Source organism: Lutra lutra, chromosome X, assembly GCF_902655055.1.
Source record: "Lutra lutra chromosome X, mLutLut1.2, whole genome shotgun sequence".
In the NCBI taxonomy this organism is placed as follows: Eukaryota; Metazoa; Chordata; class Mammalia; order Carnivora; family Mustelidae; genus Lutra; species Lutra lutra.
Window position 1 is genome coordinate 50,202,806 of NC_062296.1, and position 19,220 is coordinate 50,222,025.

Sequence of the window (19,220 nt, forward strand, 5' to 3'; positions counted from 1 at the left end):
CTCTGCTCTGCAGGGAGCCTGCTTCCTCTTCTCTCTCTGCCTGCCTCTCTGCCTACTTGTGATCTCTGTCTGTCAAATAAATAAATAAAATCTTAAAAAAAATGATCAGTCCGTTAAAAAAAATATATATATACATTAATAAATTGGTAACTGAATATAATAAAAAAAGAAAAAAGAAAAAAGAAAAAAAGGGGAAAAAATTGGATTTTGTGGTGATAATTGTACCACTCTGTAAATTTACTGAAAACCACTGAATTATACACTTATAGCAAGTGACTTTTATGGTATGTAAATTACATGATCAATAAAGCTGCTAAAAAAAAAAACAGAAAGCAATAAAAAATTTGACTAACTTTACTACATAAAAATTAAAAATTTTTGTGTAACAAAAGCCCCATAAACAAAGAAAAAGAGAACAAATTAGGAGAAAATATTTGCAACACACACTACAGCCAAAGGACTAACATCATGAATATATAAAGAACTGTTAAAAATAAGGGCCAGAATTAGGGTGGCTATTATTATTTTTTTTTAAAAGCAGAGGGGCACATGGGTGGCTCAGTAGCTTAAGCTGCTGCCTTCAGCCCAGGTCATGATCCCAGGGTCCTGGGATTGAGCCCTGCATCAGGCTTCTTGCTCAGCAGGGAGCCTGCTTCACGCTCTCTCCTCCCCACTTGTGCTCTCTCTCTCTCGCTATCTTTGTCTTTCTCTCTCTCAAATGATAAATAAATAAAATCTTAAAAAAAATAATAGTAAAAACAGAAAATAGCAAGTGTTTGGTAAGGATTTGAAGAGACTGTCACTCTTGGGCACTGCTGGTAGGAATGCAAAATGGGGTAGCCACTATGTAAAATAGTATGGCAATCTTATTAAAAAATTAAAAATAGAATTACTATATGATCCAGCTATTCCAGCTTTGGGTCTATATCCAAAGAATTGAAAGCAGGGTCTTAAATCATTCGTGGCAGCATTATTCACTGTAGCCAAAAGGTGGAAGTAATCTGTGTCCCCTGACAGATGAATAGATACAAAACATGTGGTATATATGTACAATGGCATAGTATCCAGCCTTTAAAAGAAAGGGCATTCTGACATATGCTACGACATGGATGAAACTTGAGGATATTATGCTAAGTGAAACAAGACAGTCACGAAAGGACAAAATTACATGATTTTATTCATATGAAGTGCTTAAAATAATTAAATGAAAGTAGTATGGTGATGGCCAGGACTGAAGGGAGAGAGGGAAGTGGGGTGTTATTGTTTAACAGGTATAGACTTCCAATTTTGCAGGATGAAAAAAGTTTTAGATGATAGATAGATGGTGGTGATGGCTGTACAATAGTGTGAATATACTTAGTGCCACTGAAATGTATACTTGAAAATGGTTAAAATGGTGAATTTAATTTTATGTATATTTCATCACAATTTTTTCAATAAGGTCCAAAGGATCAAAAACCCTGATAGAAAAAATGGGACATGTGAACAGATAGCTCATCGGAAAGAGATAGAAGTGGCCCTGAAACATATGAAAAAAATGCTCAAATCCACTCATAATTAAAGAAATGAAAATTAAAACAAGATACTGAGATAGTACACCTCACCTATGCGATTGGCAGAGAAAAAGCATGGCAACACAATCCTCTGGTGAGGCCATGGGGAAACAAGCGCTCTAATATGCTGTTGTTGGGAATGCAAACTGGTGCACCCCTTCTGGAAGGGAATATGGCAATAAGGCAATATCTAACAAAATTACACAAGCCCTTATGTTTTGCCTCAGCAATCCCATTTCTAGAAATCTACCCTGAAGATAAACTACTAATAACATGAAAACTGAATAACACAAGGTTATTCACTGCAGAATGTTTGTAATTACAAAATACTGGAAACAACCTAAATATCCATACATAGGAAAAGTCATTGAATTAATATGTTTGGCATGTGTATACTAAGAAGAATACCATGCAGCTGTGAAAAAGTGAGGAAGATGTCTATGAACTAGTAAAAGTGATTTTCAGGAAATGCTGAGAAGTGGAAAGCCACAAAGACTATCTGTGGTATACTACCATTCATATAAGGAGAGGATATGAAAAAATATATATAAGTATATGCTCATTTGTACAGGAGAAATATAGGAAGGTCAAGCCAGAAACTAAAGAGATTGGTTAAATACAAAGGAAGGAGAAAAGTGGTAGAAATAGGGTGCGATGGGAATAGGATAGCAGGGATGAAGAGAAAATGACATTTCCCTGAGTATTTAAAAAAAATTGGGGTAAATAAAAAATATGTAACAAAATTTACCATCTTCACCATTTCTTAAGCGTACATACAGTTCAGTAGTCTTAAGTATATTCACATTATTGTACACTGGATCTCCAGAAATTTTTCATCTTGCAAAACTGAAACTTACACCCATTCCACAACCCCCTGTTCCCAGTGTCCCCCAAGTCTATTCTTTCAGTTTTCTGCCATTGCTTTTGTGTATTTTCTTAAAATATTTTATTATTTATTTATTTGACAGACCCAGAGAACACAAGCGGGGAATGGCAGAGGGAGAAGGAGAAGAAGGCTTCCTCCCCACTGAGTAGAGAGCCTGACATGGGGCTTGGTCCCAGGGCCCTGGGGTCACAACCCTAGCCGAAGGCAGACACTTAACTGACTAAGCTACCCAGGTGCCCCCTGCCATTGCTTTTATTTCTACACTGTTCTTTATGTTCACCTATATGGACATAGGCCTTTGCCCTATGTTTTCCTCTAGTTCTTTTGTGGGTTCTTCCTTTTTTTTTTTTTTAAGATTTTATTTATTTATTTGACAGACAGAGATCACAAGTAGGCAGAAAAGCAGGCAGAGAGAGAGGAAGAAGCAAGCTCCATGCTAAGCAGAGAGCCTGATGCGGGCCTCGATCCCAGGACCCTGAGATCATGACCTGAGCTGAAGGCAGAGGCTTTAACCCACTGAGCCACCCAGGCGCCCCTGTGGGTTCTTCCTTTTTAAAATTGTGTGAAAACATATAAAACCGGGGTGCCTGGGTGGCTCAAATGGTTAAGCGTCTGACTCTTGGTTTCAGTTCTGGTCATGATCTTAGGGTCGTGAGATCGAGCTCTGCCTCAGACTCCATGCTCAGCGGGGAGTCTGCTTGAGATTCCTTCCTTCTCCCTCTGTCCCTTCCCCCAACTGGTGGATGCTCTCTGTCTCTCTCTAAAATAAATAAATGAATCTTTAAAAACAACATATAAAACTTACTGTCTTATCCATTGTTAAGTAAACAGTTGAATAAAGTGCATTTACGTTGTCATAAAACAGATCTCCAGAACTTTTATCTTGTGAAACTGAAACTCTATACCCATTAAACAACTCCCTTTTTGCCCCTCTCCCCCAGCCCTGGATCATCACCAGTCAACTTTCTGTTTCTATGAATTTGATTTCTCTAAGTATCTCATATGAATGGAAATAGACAGTATTTTTTTGTGACTGATTTATTTCACTTAGCATAATGTCCTCAAGTTTCACTCATGCTATAACATGTACTAGGATTTCCTTCTTTTAAGGTTGAATATTTCACTACATACACACACACACACACACACACACACACACATTTGCATATTTGCTTTATCCATTCATCCACTGGTAGACATTTGTGTTGCTTCCACTTCCTGCCTATTGAGAATAGTGCGAATATTGCTGCTATGAACATGGGTGTACAGATATTTCTTTAAAACCCTGCTTTCAATTATTTTGGATATATAGCCAGAAGTGGGATTGCTGGATCATGTGGTAGTTCTATTTTTAACTTTCTGAGGAACCTCCATACTGTTTTCCATAGCAGTTATATCATTTTATAATCTTTCCAGCAGTGTACAAAGCTTCTTATTTTTCCACATCTTTGCCAATATTTGTTATTCAGTTTTTTAAAAAGATTTTATTTTACTTGAGAGAGAGAGAGAGAGACAGAGAGAGAGAGAGCACGCATGAGCAGGGGGAGGGGCAGAGGGAAAAGCAGACTCTCCACTTAGCAGGGAGCCAGACATTGGGTTCAATCCCAGGACCCTGATCTGAAGTCAGACATTTTAGCAACACAGCCACCCAGGTGCCCCTCAGTTTTTTTTATATTAGTGATCCTCATGGGTATATGGTGATATTTCACTGTGGTTTTGATTCACATTTCACTGTTGAGTATTTCTTGTTGTATAACTCTGACTCTTAAGAGCATCATAGTATTTCATATATCCTTCACATACTCAGAATATAAACAAACAGTTAAAACCAACAAAGATGTAGGGGGAAACCTAAAATGGAATACAAACAGTAACTGTGGGAACCAGTATCTTGCCTGGATACATTAAGCCTAAAGACAAAAGAACTGTACATAAATGTAATCTAGTTCATAAAAGTGTTTCTCACTGGGGTATGGGCTAGCAATTCTGAAACTACTTTATATGTATACTAGAACTGAACAAGTAAGAAAAGAGATTGCAGCTGGTTTCTCACTGTTGGAAAAAGGAGTTATAAATAAGGGGAGGAGGAAGGCTAAAGTGAACTCTGTAGTGTTGGACTGGTATCATAGGTATTGGTATAAAATCATGGCTTTTAATGTATATACAGATGGGATATAAAAATATACATGTGAGCGTATGTGTGCATTACTAGGTATACAGATATTTCCTAGTTCTACCTGCTGAGAGGGACTCAGTGACACCCCAGTAACAACAAGCATACCTATACCTAGCACCCAGAGTGGGTTTCTAAGCAATATTTTCCAATAAAAAAAATCAGGGCTCTCTTGAGATATGGTTGATTCTAGAACTGGGGCAAGGAAAATACAAGATGGGTGTGGACATCTCCTGGAAATGCTTAAAAGCTAGAGGATTGGGGAGCCTAGGTGGCTCAGTTGGTTGAGTTGCAGACTCTGGATTTCGGTTTGGGTTTGTTCTCGGGGTCCTGGAATAGAGCTCCACGTGGGCCTCTGTGTTTGGCAGGGAGTCAGAGGATTCTCTCTCCCTCTCCACCTGCCCCTGTCCCCCACCATGCACACACTCTCTCTCTCTTTCTCTCTAGAAAGGATGAACAAATCTTAAAAAAAAAACACGAAAAAACTACTAAAGGGTATATTAAAGAAATATGAACCATCCTGAAGGAGCTCCTACTGGACAAAGCACGAACAATTTGAGCAATAAGACAAATAATGGTAGTACTGGGTGTTAACCCATAGAGTAAAATGTGTCACATGTGTCTATATGGAAATAAATACATAAATAAATAGGAAGAAATAGCTCTTCTTCACAGGAGAATTCCAATTAATAAATTTCTGAGGCCAGAACCCATGTTCTTTCTACCACATCAGGCGGCCTCAAAGCTAACTAGCAAGTTTGACAAGCTCCCTGCCTTGATACTAAGTGCTGCCAGAAACTTGAGTATATCGGGGGAAACAACCATCAGGAGAAATGGCCTCTGCTAAAATGTAAATTTAAAATTAATCTATGACTCTTACTTTATAGATCCAGGCAGTGTGCCTCCATGGGCTTGTAGCAACAAAACCTGTAGCTGTTGTACCTGGGAAAAGCAAAGAAAAATAGTCAGCTAATCACCGATCAAAAGCTACTTATCCCTTATCCGCTAAATTACTACAATTAGCCGTAGTGTAATTTTACTTGATACCTATGAAATCTAAGGCATATTTTAGGCATCATGGAAAGCATCAGGGTTGCTGATTCAGTGACAAAAGTCCAAACAGCATTATATGAATGACTAGTACTTATAAGATGAGCTGTCCCTTTTATCTGAGCGTCTTAATGACTTTTTATTGAGCATCTATTTTTAAAAAACCAAACTCAGCACCGGGCTAGGTAACATGAGGGGGATGTGAGTAAACTCTCATGTTTTATTCTCAAGTTTACAATGATAAGCCTACGGCTTGAAATGGTAAGAAACAATACAGGAGAGAGGATGCCAGTTCATGAAGTACAGTTAAGTACTTTAGGGTTCTGAGAAGAAGCAAGATAATGAAATTCCACAAGTGTCAAAAAGAAGCTTCCTGGGGTTGGATGTTAAACCAGAGTGTGCAAACAACGATCCTCTCCCATTCCCTCCTATGATGCATAGAGGAGCTGTTCTGCCTCCTGTGACCAATCTCATTGCTTATGCTTTGGATCCCAATTCTTCTTGTCTCCTGATCAGTCATACTTTGTTATCCCTTCTCTCTTCTATATCTTTGACTTCTCCATTTCTACAGGATCATTTCTATTAAGATTAAAACATGTTCGGGGCGCCTGGGTGGCTCAGTTGGTTAAGCGTCTGCCTTCGGCTCAGGTCATGATCTTGGGGTCCTGGGATCAAGCCCCGTGTAGGGTTCTCTACCCAGTGGGGGGTGTCTGCTTCTCCCTCTCCCTCTGTCCTTCCCCCGCTGTTCATGCATGCACACATGCTCTCTCTCTAATAAATAAATAAAATCTAAACAAAGAGATTAAAACGTGTTCAAGTCTCTCCCATCTTAAAACAAAGCAAAAGCACCCTTCTCAATCCCACTTCCTCTTTTGCCCTACTTTTCCCCTTCACAAAGTTTGAGAGAACAGTCTAAACTCATTGCCGCCATTTCCTTTTGTTCACCCCTTGCACTTGCTCCTCAGAATCCTCTAATCTGATTTCTGCCCATAGCATTCCACTGAAACAACTCTTGCTAAGGTCACCAATGATCTGCATGTCACTATAACCTATGGGCATTTTTCGGTCTTCATTTTACTTCACTGTTTGCTAGCATGTGGCTTACCGGACACCATACTTTCCTGCCTTTCCTTCTACACTTCCAGCTGATCTTCTAAGGCTCTTTCTTGGTTAATCTTTGTGCCAATTGTCCTTTAGATGATAAATCCTCAAAGTTCAGTATCAGTCTTCTTGCTTTATATTATACTCTCTCCTTGAAGTCTCTCTGTCTAATGCTTTCAATTACCATCTATAAAGTAGTGACTCCCAAATTTATCTCAAACACAAATCTTTCTGAAATTAGAGCTTTATGTTCATCTACTTCATAGTCCCACTTAGCTGTCTGCTATCCCGAAAACTGGTCCTTTTCTAGTGCGCTCCAGGTCAGGGAACGTGCAGTTTCACATGCAGAAATCTGGGTGCCAAACCCTCATCCTCTTATCTAAGCCACTGGTCAATTCTTTCCATCACCACCACCACCACCCTAAGTCCAAGCCACCATTTATCTCGCACATGGACCACTGAGTAACTTCTTAACATCTTCTTGATGAATCTACTCTTGCTCCACTATAATTCATTTCTACACAGTAGCCAGACCATCATTTCAAAATGGAAATTGTCACTGTTACCACCCTGCTTAACATCATTTTTAACATCATCCAGGCCTCTATCAGGTCTCTGCTTCTTCTCCAGTCTTCGTATTGGAATACACTTTCCTGGCTCCCTCTGCTCTAGCCACACCGGCATTTCTTCAGTTCTTCAAACGCACTATATGCCTTCCTAAATCAGGACCTTTTCAGACTTGGTATATGCCTGGCACTGCTCTAAGTGTTTTCTGTGTATTAATTCATCTAACCCTCACAAAAACCCTACGAGGTAGGTACAATTATTTCTATTTTATTTTTTTTCAAAGATTTTATTTATTGATTTGACAGAGAGAGAGAGAGAGAAAGACAGAGAGCACAAGCAGGGGGAAATGGCAGAGGCAGGAGGAGAAGCAGGGAGCCTGATGTGGGGCTGGATCCCAGGACCCTGGGGTCTGACCTGAGCTGAAGGCAGACGCTTAACAAACTAAGCCACCCAGGCACCACAATTATTTCCATTTTATAGTTAGGGTAACTGAGGCACAGAGAACTTGGCCAGGGTACATAGCCAGTGAGTTATAAAGCCAGCATCTGAATGTGGGCAGTCTGACTGCCGTGCAATGCTCTTAACCACTATACTTAGCCACAAATGCTTTCTCTTTTCTTTGGAAGCCTCTTCCTTCTTTTTTGCATAGATAAGTCCTAGTCAGTCCCTCAGATCTCAATTCCAACATTGCTACCTCAGGGAAGACTTCTCAGCTTCGATACATAACAGAAGACCCTGTTCTATAATGTCATACTACCCTAATAATAGCACACAATCTCATTTTAGAAAATGATATGTTGGTATGCTTATGTATTTGGCATTTGCTTCTCCCACTTAGGCCTTAAGTTCCACGAAGGCAGAAACCATGTTTGCTTTGTTCAGCCACGTATCCCAGCATAGTACCTGGCACATAGTAGCATTCAATATAGATTTATTGTTGGAATGAATGAACAAATAAATGACTAGGAAGAAGAGTGTTCTTGGCAATAATAATGCACATGAAAGAAAATGGAGGGACAGAACAGAGTATGGTATTTCATAATTGAGATGATACTGTTAACAGGTAAATTACTTGTATTTTCTACAGTGACCCCTAGGAGGGAGGGAGTTAGAGGAAGAGAAGGGAAGGGGAAGCTTTAGACTAACTAAATAGTAGCTCTTATCACCAAGGAGGAAGGCCAGAGACGGAATAAGCACTTCATAGCTGGGAGCAGTGCACAGTGTGGGAAGAGTACTATACCCTGGAAGGCAAGAAAACTTGACCCCTCTCCCAAGCCTGGATCAGTCCAACTAACTACCTCCCTTTTCATCTCCTCTACCAGAGTCACTGAGCTGTTACACAACCATTTGCATGGATACTACCACAGATGCATATGCCTTGTCTGCTACCTCTTCCATTTCCACGATTTCAAGCCTCTGTGGCCTCTTCAATCCCTCTACCCTATTATCTGGTTGCTTGTTCTTAGAAGATGACCTTGCCTCCTATACTGAGAAGGTAAATGTTGTCAGGCTGAAAATCCCTCAATTTCCCTTTTTCCCCCTCTAAATTACCATCACTGTATTCTTCCTATCCTAACCTCTTTCCTTCCAGTCTTGGTGGCAGGTATCCTGTTGCTGGTCTAAAGCCAATCCCTCTTCATTTGTGCTCAGGATCTCAACTACTTAGAGATGATCCCTTAGCAACTAGTGCCTCTTTCACTTGTTCAAGTCTCTTGCATATTTTTAAAAACAAACAGACCTATAACCTTTGGCCCTTGACTACCTAGCTACTGTCTTCTTTCATCTTGCCTTCTCAAAAGAAGAGCCTACCAGCTTCTTCCACTTCCCTACCCAGCATTCACTGACTAGCCCACAACAATCTCCTCCTATCATTCCCCTGACCCTCCTCTCACTGAGGTCACCTTGTTGCTTAAACAACCAACCAACCAACCAATCAATCAACCAACCAACCACTTTCCAGTCCTTATCTTTACATTTTATAAATTTGTACTTTTGATGGTCCTCAAAACGTTCTTCCTTTGTCTCCCATATCACTGCTTTTCTTCCTACCTGTTGGCTCCTTCTCACTCTCTTTGTGTCTTCCCTCTTTTCCCCATTCCTTAAATACTGCTGTATCCCCAGAGTTTCGCCTTTGGCCTTCTTCTCTTCTTGGCCATTCACCCATTCAGCAAATATTTACCAAGTACCCTGAATGCACCATGTACTCTTTGATCTTGTCCACTGTATAATTTCAGCTTCCATCTAAATGCTAATGACTCTCAAATCTGTTCAGACCTCTCTACGTTAAACCCATGGCCAGCTATGTTTGAACAACTGTACTCAGATGTCCCCCAAGCTCTTCAAATTCAAAATGCCCCAAAGTGAATCTCATTGTTTCCATTTTCCCACCTCACTTCGTTTTTCCTCCTGTATGCCCTGACTCAATGATTGGTACTACCGTTTAAACAGTTGTCCAAGCAAGAAACCTGAGAAAAGCCTTGATTCTCCCTTCCATACCAAATGTTACTAAGCAAGCTCTAGTAATTTTTCTTTCTAATTTGCACCCTTCTCTTTATTTCTATCGCTACTGTCTTTAGTTCAGGCCATAGTTCTCACCTGGGTTATTATAATAGCCTACAACAGATCTGTGGGAGATATGTTCCCAGACCCTGAGTGGATGCCTGAAATGGTGGCTAGTACTGAACTCTATATGTACAGTGCTTTTTCCTATACCTATATACCTATGATAAAGTTTAATTTCAAAATGAGGCAAGTAAGAGATTGACAATAATAACTAACAATAAAATAGGCCAATTATAATGATATACCATAATAACAGTTATGTGACTGTGGTCCCCCACAAATGTCTTATCGAGATACTGTCCTTACCCTTTTTGTGATATAAGATGATAAAATATCTATGAGTTGAGTGTCTAAGTGGGGTGAATGACACAGGCATTGTGATGTAGCATTAGGCTACTATTAACTTTCTGACAATCTATGAGAAGGGAGAATCATCTGCATCCAGACCATGGTTAACCATGGGTAACTGGAACTGTGGAAAGTGAAACCATGGATAAGGGGGTGGGTACTGGTGTAATTTATTTTCTTACTTCTAGTCATACCCACTTCTAGTCCACTTTGTGCTTGCTAGAGTGATCTCCCTAAAACACATATTTCACCGTGTCCCCACTTACTTAAAATCTTTCAGTGGCTCCCTACAGCTCTCGGGTTAAATTCCAAATCCTCTATGAGGTCATATAAGAACTTTCATGATCTGATTCTTGCCCACCTCTCTTGCCTCATCTCTCACTGCTCACTTCTTTGTCAGTGAAATCTCTAACGCTACCCTCAAACCTTACATATGACGATAAACATGTCAATAGGAATTACTTTAAGATTTTCCCAAACTAACAGAATGCTTAGCTATCATCTCTAAACCTCTGGTAGAGAAGCTGAGAAACAGAAGATCCATCATTCCACTCACATACTTATAATTTTTCCCAACAAATTTTAAGGCTCTTGTACCTGTTGCTTCAGATGATTAAGTTCAGCTGTCTGGGGATCAATATTAACAACAGGTTTGTTCTTTATTTTTCTTGCTCTGTCAGCGTAGCGAAGGGTATTTAATGTTTCTTCTAGATTGGAGTCAGCAGGACTCACACAGGCGATCATAAGAGTATGGCTATTACCTCCCAGAGAATCTGAAAAAGAACAACAGGAGGAAATAAAAGCAAACAATTAGGATGTAAGCAAAGCTGACCATTTGGGTTGGTGGCTTCAAACTCAGAGCTCTTAAATCCTAAGAAAAAAATTCTTAAGAATCTGCAAATTTCCTATTTGTGTTGATAGAAAAATACTAAAATTTTTGATGTGTAAATGATATAGTTTAGAATCCTATTCCATGTGTCCCCCTTGTTAAGATTGTGATTTCAGCACTTAATCAACTTAAAATAACTGGGGCCTGACCCGAATAAGTTAGGAGCCACTATTAGAATTAAACATTCTTAGGATGCCCCCTCTAGGTAGGTTTTAATTCTGCTTAACAGGCACTAATAAACAGTAATCAGATTCATTTTCAGGGAGAGAGGACTAAGCACAGTTGTCATTCTAGAGATTTCTTGGCTCTCAAAGCCATAGATGAAGACATCTTTCCATTATCATAGAAGCCTGATTGCCAACAGGTCTATTTCAAAGCTCTTTATCATTTAGACAGCTCTGTATGTGATAGTCCAAAAATCTGTTTACCTGTCCTGTCTTCACCTTCTCAGCACTATTATTCTGGGTCACTCTCTTATTTTGAGAAACTTTGGGCTTACCTTGAAGCAGTCGAGTCAACTTGGAATCTCTGTAGGGCACAAAGCCACCCTTTTTGTCATCTCCAAGAGCACTGATTACATTTCCCAAGCACAGGAGGCCTCGGTTAATATTAATACCTAATAGCAGGAAAGGAAATTTACATTGCTTGGTAAAGTATCGAACATATACTTGCATAAAATATATACCTGCTTAAAATGAAAACCCTACAGAAATCTTACATCATCAATCTTAAGGAAACTTCTTTTTTTTTTTTTTAAAGATTTTATTTATTTATTCGACAGAGAGAGATCACAAGTAGGCAGAGAGGCAGGCAGAAAGAGAGAGAGAGGAAGCAGGCTCCCCGCCGAGCAGAGAGGCCGATGCGGGACTCGATCCCAGGACCCTGAGATCATGACCTGAGCCGAAGGCAGTGGTTTAACCCACTGAGCCACCCAGGCGCCCCTTAAGGAAACTTCTTGATCCTATTCACTTTTCTGAGGACAAAGGTCTAAATGTTGGATATGCACACTGAATTTGCTGGCACTTCTTGCCCTTTCCCATGGAAACAAAGTAGACACACAGATAACTATCACCATGACAACAGCATTTGTATATTTACTTTTTACATCCATTATCACATTTAATCCTTAAATTAACATGGAGAAATTAGATGAACAGCTATTTTTTATTGTCATCTTGCTAAACTATTTTTACTATCATTCTCACTTTACAGATAAGGAAACCAGCACAGAGGTTCACTGACTTGTCTAAGGTCAAACAGCTGGTGAGTTGTAGGCCTGACATTCCATTTCAGGATCTCACTTAAGTCCTATGCTCTTTCTATGACACCACACAGGAATACATGTTCTCTTGTTGCTTTTAAAAAGGACAAAGATTCTTTTCCACTTCTTTAATTCCAAGGTTTGCTTTTTAAATCCTGTAATAATCTCTGAGGTCCTTCTAAAGCCCCTGATTTTCTCATGATTACATTTGTTGTGTAAAGGCTATATAGTATAGTGGTTAAGTGCATGGGCTTTTGACATCACATGGAGCTAGGTTCTAATCCTGGCTCTACCACTGGCTACCTATACGATTTGGGTGAAGTTCTGCTCTAAAACGAGGCAAATCTATCTACCTCATTGGGTTGTAGTGGGGAATGAAATAAGATACTTGTACAGAGTTAAATGCTAAAGAAATGGGATCATTTTTGTTAAGGTTACTCTATCTTTTACTTACTCGGTCATACTTTAGACTCCCCTATAACCAGAAACAATCAGATCTACAAGATCCTGAGCTCCAGAATTCCTGACTGCATCCTACAATCCTTTCATTTCTTTCATGAATCCTGTTCTTCACCCTTATTGAGACCACCAATTTACTGACACCTTTTTTAAAAAAAGATTTGATTTATTTGACAGAAAGAGAGAGAGCACACAGGCACAAGCAAGGGGAAAGGTAGGCAGAGGGACAGGGAGAAGCAGGTCCCCCCACTGAGCAGGGAGCCTGACGCAGGGCTCGATCCCAGGACCTTGGGATCGTGATGTGAGTTGAAGGCAGATGCCCAATGGACTGAGTCACCCAGGCGTCCCTGACATTTTTTTTGGACACTTTTTAAAAAAGATTTTATTTGAGAGAGAGAGAGAGAGCATGTGTGCACGCATGCCAAGTGCCAGTTGGGGGAGGGGTAAAAGGAGAGGGAGAAGAAGAGAAATCTCAAGCACACTCCCCTCTGAGTGCAGAGCCTAATGTGCGGCTTGATCTCATGACCCTGAGATCATGACCTGAGCTGAAATGAAGAGTTGGACACTTAACCAACTTAGCCACCCAGGAGCCCCTACTGACACTTTATTTTTTTTAAAGATTTATTTATTTGAGAGAGAGAGTGCATGAGAGAGAGCACAAGTGGGGGGAGAAGCAAAGGGAGAGGGAGAAGCAGACCCCTCACCGAGCAGGGAGCCTGAGGTGGGACTTGATCCCAGGGCCCGGGGATCACGGCCTGAGTCGAAGGTAATGCTTAACCAACTGAGCTACCCAGGTGCACCCTGCCTCTTCTTTTCTCTCTTTCTTTCTTTCTAGATTTTATTTATTTGACAGAGAGAGAGACCACAAGTAGGCAGAGAGGCAGGCAGAGAGACAGGGGGAAGTAGGCTCCCTGCTGAGCAGACAGCCGGATTCGGGGCTCGATCCCAGGACCCTGAGATCATGACCTGAGCCAAAGGCAGAGGCTTAACCCACTGAGCCACCCAGGTGCCCCACCCTGCCACTTTGTAATACTCCCAGTAGATCATTCTCTCCTGGGCCTTAAACTGGACCCTGTGATTGATCATTTCAGTTAGGCTTTCCCAAATACTCACTAGACCCATGACCTTCTGCCTTCCCATCATGTTAATTCCCAGTCACAAGTTAAACCGACTGTGTGTGTCTGTGTATATGTACAAGTTTCTGTAGGCTGCAATGCTGAAGAAAATCACATAACCAAATGGACTCGATCCATTCATTATATAACACTGCTATCTGACTTTAGCTGAACCTTTGGTCATTGACAATCTTTTCTTCCTCATCCCTACTTCACCACAGCAGCTATTCTAACCATTCGTCATTTTCAAAACTGTAAATCTCCCTTCACTCTTAGTGGATGACTTCAACAAATACACTGTGGACATCAAAGTTATCTACAAGGGAAGGTTTTCCCTCTCCTCATCTCATAGTCGTTTCTTTGCTGTTACTGATTCCTTCATCCCTCTCCTTGTTTCAAAGGAGTAAATAACTACCTTTATTTCCCCTTCAGCTCTGCTGGTTTGTTTCTGTTCCCTCCATTTTCTCTGGAACCCTGGACCCTTTGATCTTCTCCCTCTCTCTCAGATCTTCAACTTTTTTCCCTTCATGAATTCCTTCTTTTCAGTCTATACACATGCTCAAATCACTCCAATCTCAAACAAAAACTGTCCCCTCAAGCAACCTTTCCTTTCTTTTCCCTTAATTGCTAACTGCAAGGGATCCCATTTTTCAGGGCCATTCAGCCTATCAGGATGTGAAGGAGAGTCTAGCAAGATTTACCAAAGCTGCTTGCCAAAACCTGTACTAATTCTTGTGTTAGTTCACTCCTTTCTTTTCTATCCCCTTTGAGGCAAACAGAACACTGTGCCATCTTATTGGCTTATATCCCATCTGGGATGTAAAGGAGAGATGGGGAGGTTTTTCAAACCTGCTGAGCAAAACTTTCATCAATAGTTTCATGCAAGAACAACAATAAAAAAATCTAGATGAACCCTGAGGAGACTCTATGGCAACTAGGATCTAACCAAGAATCATATGCTTGGGTATAAAGAGGCTCGTTGTTTTCTTCTTCAAATGAGAATCGGGGTTTTGGAGTAGAAAGGAGCAAGGGAAATGAATCTCTAGAAAGAAACCATCACAAAATAGGATCTGATTTCCCGTTGTTAAGAGATTTTAAAATGACAAATACTTGACATGGATGGAGTATACTTCATAAAGACTGGGAAGCACACATTTGCAGAGATTTAAATTTCTGATCGAGGATGGTTATGGAGAAAAACGGCCAGATAGCATTATAAAATCAGAAGTTTTTCTCTCTGAGACTGAGAACAGATCAAACAAGGAGAGGATCAAGAACACTACTCGACATTTTTTGGTATTTATTTACTATGGCAACAAATCAGGAAAAGAGATTTTAACTTAAAAGGGAACTATGACTTGTATCGTGGAGGCATGTTACAACAGGTTTCAGTGCTAGAATAGAAGTAACAAGAGAGGAGAACCAGGTAGGAGAGAAATGAAGTAGCTCCATATGAAGCAGCTCTCGGATGGGGATTAATTTTGCTTTCGAAGGGACATTTGGCAATATCTAGAGACATTTCGGTTGTCACAATTTGTGGGTGGCAGTGAGTGCTACTGGTATCTAGTGGGTAGAGGACAAGGATGCCACTAAACATCCTCCAAGGCACTGGACAGCCTCGCAAATGATCTGATCTAAAATATCAATCTTGCCACAGCTGAGAAACTCTGCTCTATAGGTGAAGAAAGTATCTGCAAGCTTAAGGCAGGTAGCTGAGTAAGACAGGGTGGAAAACAGAAAGAGTATTATAGTATTGATACGGTCCACCTAGTTAGAAAGGGAAAGATCTGTTATTGTAATGGCTCACAAAACTCAGGAGTATATCCTGAGAAGGGATAGAGTTACAGGGAATCTGATTAGGAGACAGAACCTTAGTTCAAACTCTGCCTCTGCCACCTACCAATATGTGTGATCTTGGACAAGCCACTGAAACTTTCCTTTATTTGTATAATAGGTGTACATCATACCTTACCTCATGGGACTATGATAAAAAATCAAATGTGATCTACAAAGTCCTACCTACACATAAGTTTTTATGAATAGGGTAGACAAACTTGGATGATTTGGATATCTACTCAGCTATGTGAGGCTGAAAGCAGAGCATCTGATCAACTCCTAATCTACTCTGATGACAATTTCCTCACTCAGAAGATACTGTGAGTGAATAAGGAAATGGCTGTTTTGGGCTTCAAGCTGACACACATGGAAGAACTGATTATGTAAGTAAAATGATGGGAATCTGTTGGTTGGGGACCAAGGGGTATGGTTATACACCAGTATGCTAGCTGTTAAGAAAACAGATCTCCAAAATTCAGGAAAAAAGACAGCTAACTTTCTGGGAACAGGACGTCTAAAAGGGAAAAAAGGACAGAAGGCTTTCCAAACACAAAGCTGTAATTATCTAGTCACAAATTATTCCAATAAAAAAATCGACATAGCTTCATAGAAATCAACATGGCAAAGAAACTCATATACAAAAAGAACACAGAACATTACAGGAAGTTCTGTTCAGACACAGGAAACTGACCACCAGCACTTCTCTCCTCTCCCTCTCCTAAAACACCAGTAAACAGAATTTTAAAAGTACTCACCCACCAGATCACAGAACATAGGAGAGAAATATCAGTACACAGGAGGTTTCAACATATTTTTAGAGTATAGGTAGAGAAGTAGTAACTAACTTAGCAAGACAGAAGCAGCCTCAATCTAAAGAGTCTGCAGGGGGACGATAATAGTGACAGTGATAATAACAGCTAAGTTTATATAGTGTTGACATAAGCCAGACACTATTCTAGGTACTTTATACATACGAACTCATCCTCACAACAGTTCTATAAAGTATGATTATCACTATATTGACATATATGAGAGTCGAGGCACAAAGAGGTTAGGGAAGTTGCCCAAGGTCACACAGCTAATAAGCGGCAGGGTCAGGATTCAAATATACACAGTCTGGCTCCAAAGCCCATCGTCCTAATCTCTATGGAAATGAGCTGATTTGGTCACTTAGCGGCAGCACCAGGTACATCAGAAAGAGGACAGACTTGAGGCTGAAAAGAGGGGATGGGTAGAAAATGGGTATAAGGAACTCTGGAACTTTCTCCAGTCTCTGCCCCAGAGCCATGCAACTACTGTGCTCCGCATTCTCAATCATTTCCAGTCTACTTAATGGGACTGTTTTTCTAATACCCACACATTAAATGTAGATCTTCTCTTGAAACTGTCTTGAGGTCTCTTCTCCCTATACAAACTCTCTTTAGGTTAATTTATATAGCCTAGAGTTCCAATAAAAACTATAATGAATGAGTTGCAAATCTGCATCTCCAAACAAGACCTCTCTCCTGTGGCCCAAAGCTATATTTTGGCCGGGTACCAAATAACCTCCAGTGGGCTGTACCCAGTACCCACAAGGCATTGCAAGAAATACAAAACAGAACAGAATTCATCTTTCAGCGCCAAACCTTTTCACTTCCAGCACTGTCTTTTTTCATTTTTCTTGCTGTCTAACCAGTCATGCAACAAATGGCAAACCTGGGACTCTTCCTCATCTCACCCCACACACCTGAGTCCTTTTCATCAAATGCTTAGTGAATAGGTACAATGTTCTAGGCACGGTGCTAGTTATTAGAGATACAAAGATGACTAAGTCACAATCCCCGCTCTCAAGAAGTTCATAATCTAAAGGGGGAGATGGACACAAACAAAAATAACTGCAAACAGGTAGCATTAAAGGAAGAGACATGTATAGTGAAAATGGGTTCTCCTGAGGGAACGGTAAACTTTACCCAGGAAGGTAAACGAAGGCTTTGGAAAAGATTTAAAATTTTGAGCTGAAATGTGAAGGATGACTAGAACAGTGTCAGTGGAAGAGAGAAGAATAGGAAAGAAGAACGTGAGGGCATCCCAGCAGAGGAAGTAGCATATGTCAAAGCACATATTTCTGAGGAACTACAGGTAGTTCATTACCAATACAGTGCACGGTAATGAGATGGAGAGTGACAAAAAAGGTCAGAGGACAGCTAGGGAGAGATCATAAGTGCTTGACAGATAAGCAAGTCTCAGGTATTTATCCCGTAGGTCAGTGGTTTTCAAATGGTGTTCCTTAGAACCTTAGGGATTCTGTAGGGAACCGTAGGGATGCTTCCGAGTTTCAACAACTGTAATTTGGGTTTTGTTTTTTAAGCTTTTTAATTGAGGTAAAATATGCATAATATGAAAGTTACCATTTTAACCATTTTTAAGTGTACATACAGTTCGGTGGCACTCAGTACATTCACACAGTTGTGTAACCATTACCACTATTTACAAATATTTTAACTATTTTAAAAACTGCCTTTAGACAGCTCACTCCAATGTGCTATATTTCAAATCTCAAGATACTGGAGTCTACTGGCATATCATCTTGTGTGGCGAGGTTAGTGAAGTTTTCTGCAGTCTGTGAAAGCACCTGTATCATTTGTGCACACGTTTGATTTTTTTTGCAAACGTGTATTTTCAGGTTGTGGCTTTGCACAGACTCTTTTCCTGGCCACATGCTCACACATGGAAAACTGTGCAAGTTATCATACCACTGTACACGAGTTTGTCCTGAGACACCAGACAGAGGCAACTCCTCCATTCACTCACTCCTCACTGCGTCATAGTCAGTTGCGTGGTACCAAATGGCTGTTTGCAACCTACACGTCCACTGGTGGATGAATGAGTGCACAGAATTCATTGTACACACACAATGGAATGTTATCGAGCCACGAAAAAGAAGGAAATCCTGCCTTTTGCGACATGGATGAACTTTGAGAACATTATGCCAAGTGAAATAAGTCAGATGGAGAAAGACAAATGCTGTAGGTCCTCACTTGTAAAGAGAATCTGAAAAAGCTGAACACATAGAAAGAGAGTAGAATGGTGGCTGCCAGCAGCTGAGGGGTGGAAGAAATGTGGAGATGTTGGTCAAAGAATATAAACTTCCAGCTATCAGATGAATCAGTTCTGGTGCTCTCATGTAAAGCATGATGACTATAATTAACAGTACTATATTCTATACTTGGTAGTCGTTAAGAGAGTAAATCTTTTTTTAAAGATTTTATTTAATTATTTGACAGAGATCACAAGTAGGCAGAGACACAGGCGAAGAGAGAGAGGAAGCAGGCTTCCCGCTGAGCAGAGAGCCCGATGCGGGGCTCAATCCCAGGACCCCGGGATCATGACCTGAGCCGAAGGCAGAGGCTTTAACCCACTGAGCCACCCAGGTGCCCCAAG

The 19,220-nt window shown here is 40.5% G+C and overlaps 1 protein-coding gene across 3 annotated transcripts in view; it reads right to left on the reverse strand.

The window, feature by feature from the left end:
• Positions 1 to 19,220, reverse strand: part of KIF4A (kinesin family member 4A) — a 114,400-nt gene that overhangs the window by 58,928 nt on the left and 36,252 nt on the right. For all 3 annotated transcript variants that reach the window (XM_047714896.1, XM_047714897.1, XM_047714898.1), the window contains exons 8-10: positions 11,629 to 11,745; positions 10,838 to 11,013; positions 5,493 to 5,554 (exon numbers count right to left, since the gene is read on the reverse strand). In XM_047714896.1, coding sequence (XP_047570852.1) covers positions 5,493 to 5,554; positions 10,838 to 11,013; positions 11,629 to 11,745 — 355 coding nt within the window. The remainder of the gene's footprint in view (positions 1 to 5,492; positions 5,555 to 10,837; positions 11,014 to 11,628; positions 11,746 to 19,220) is intronic.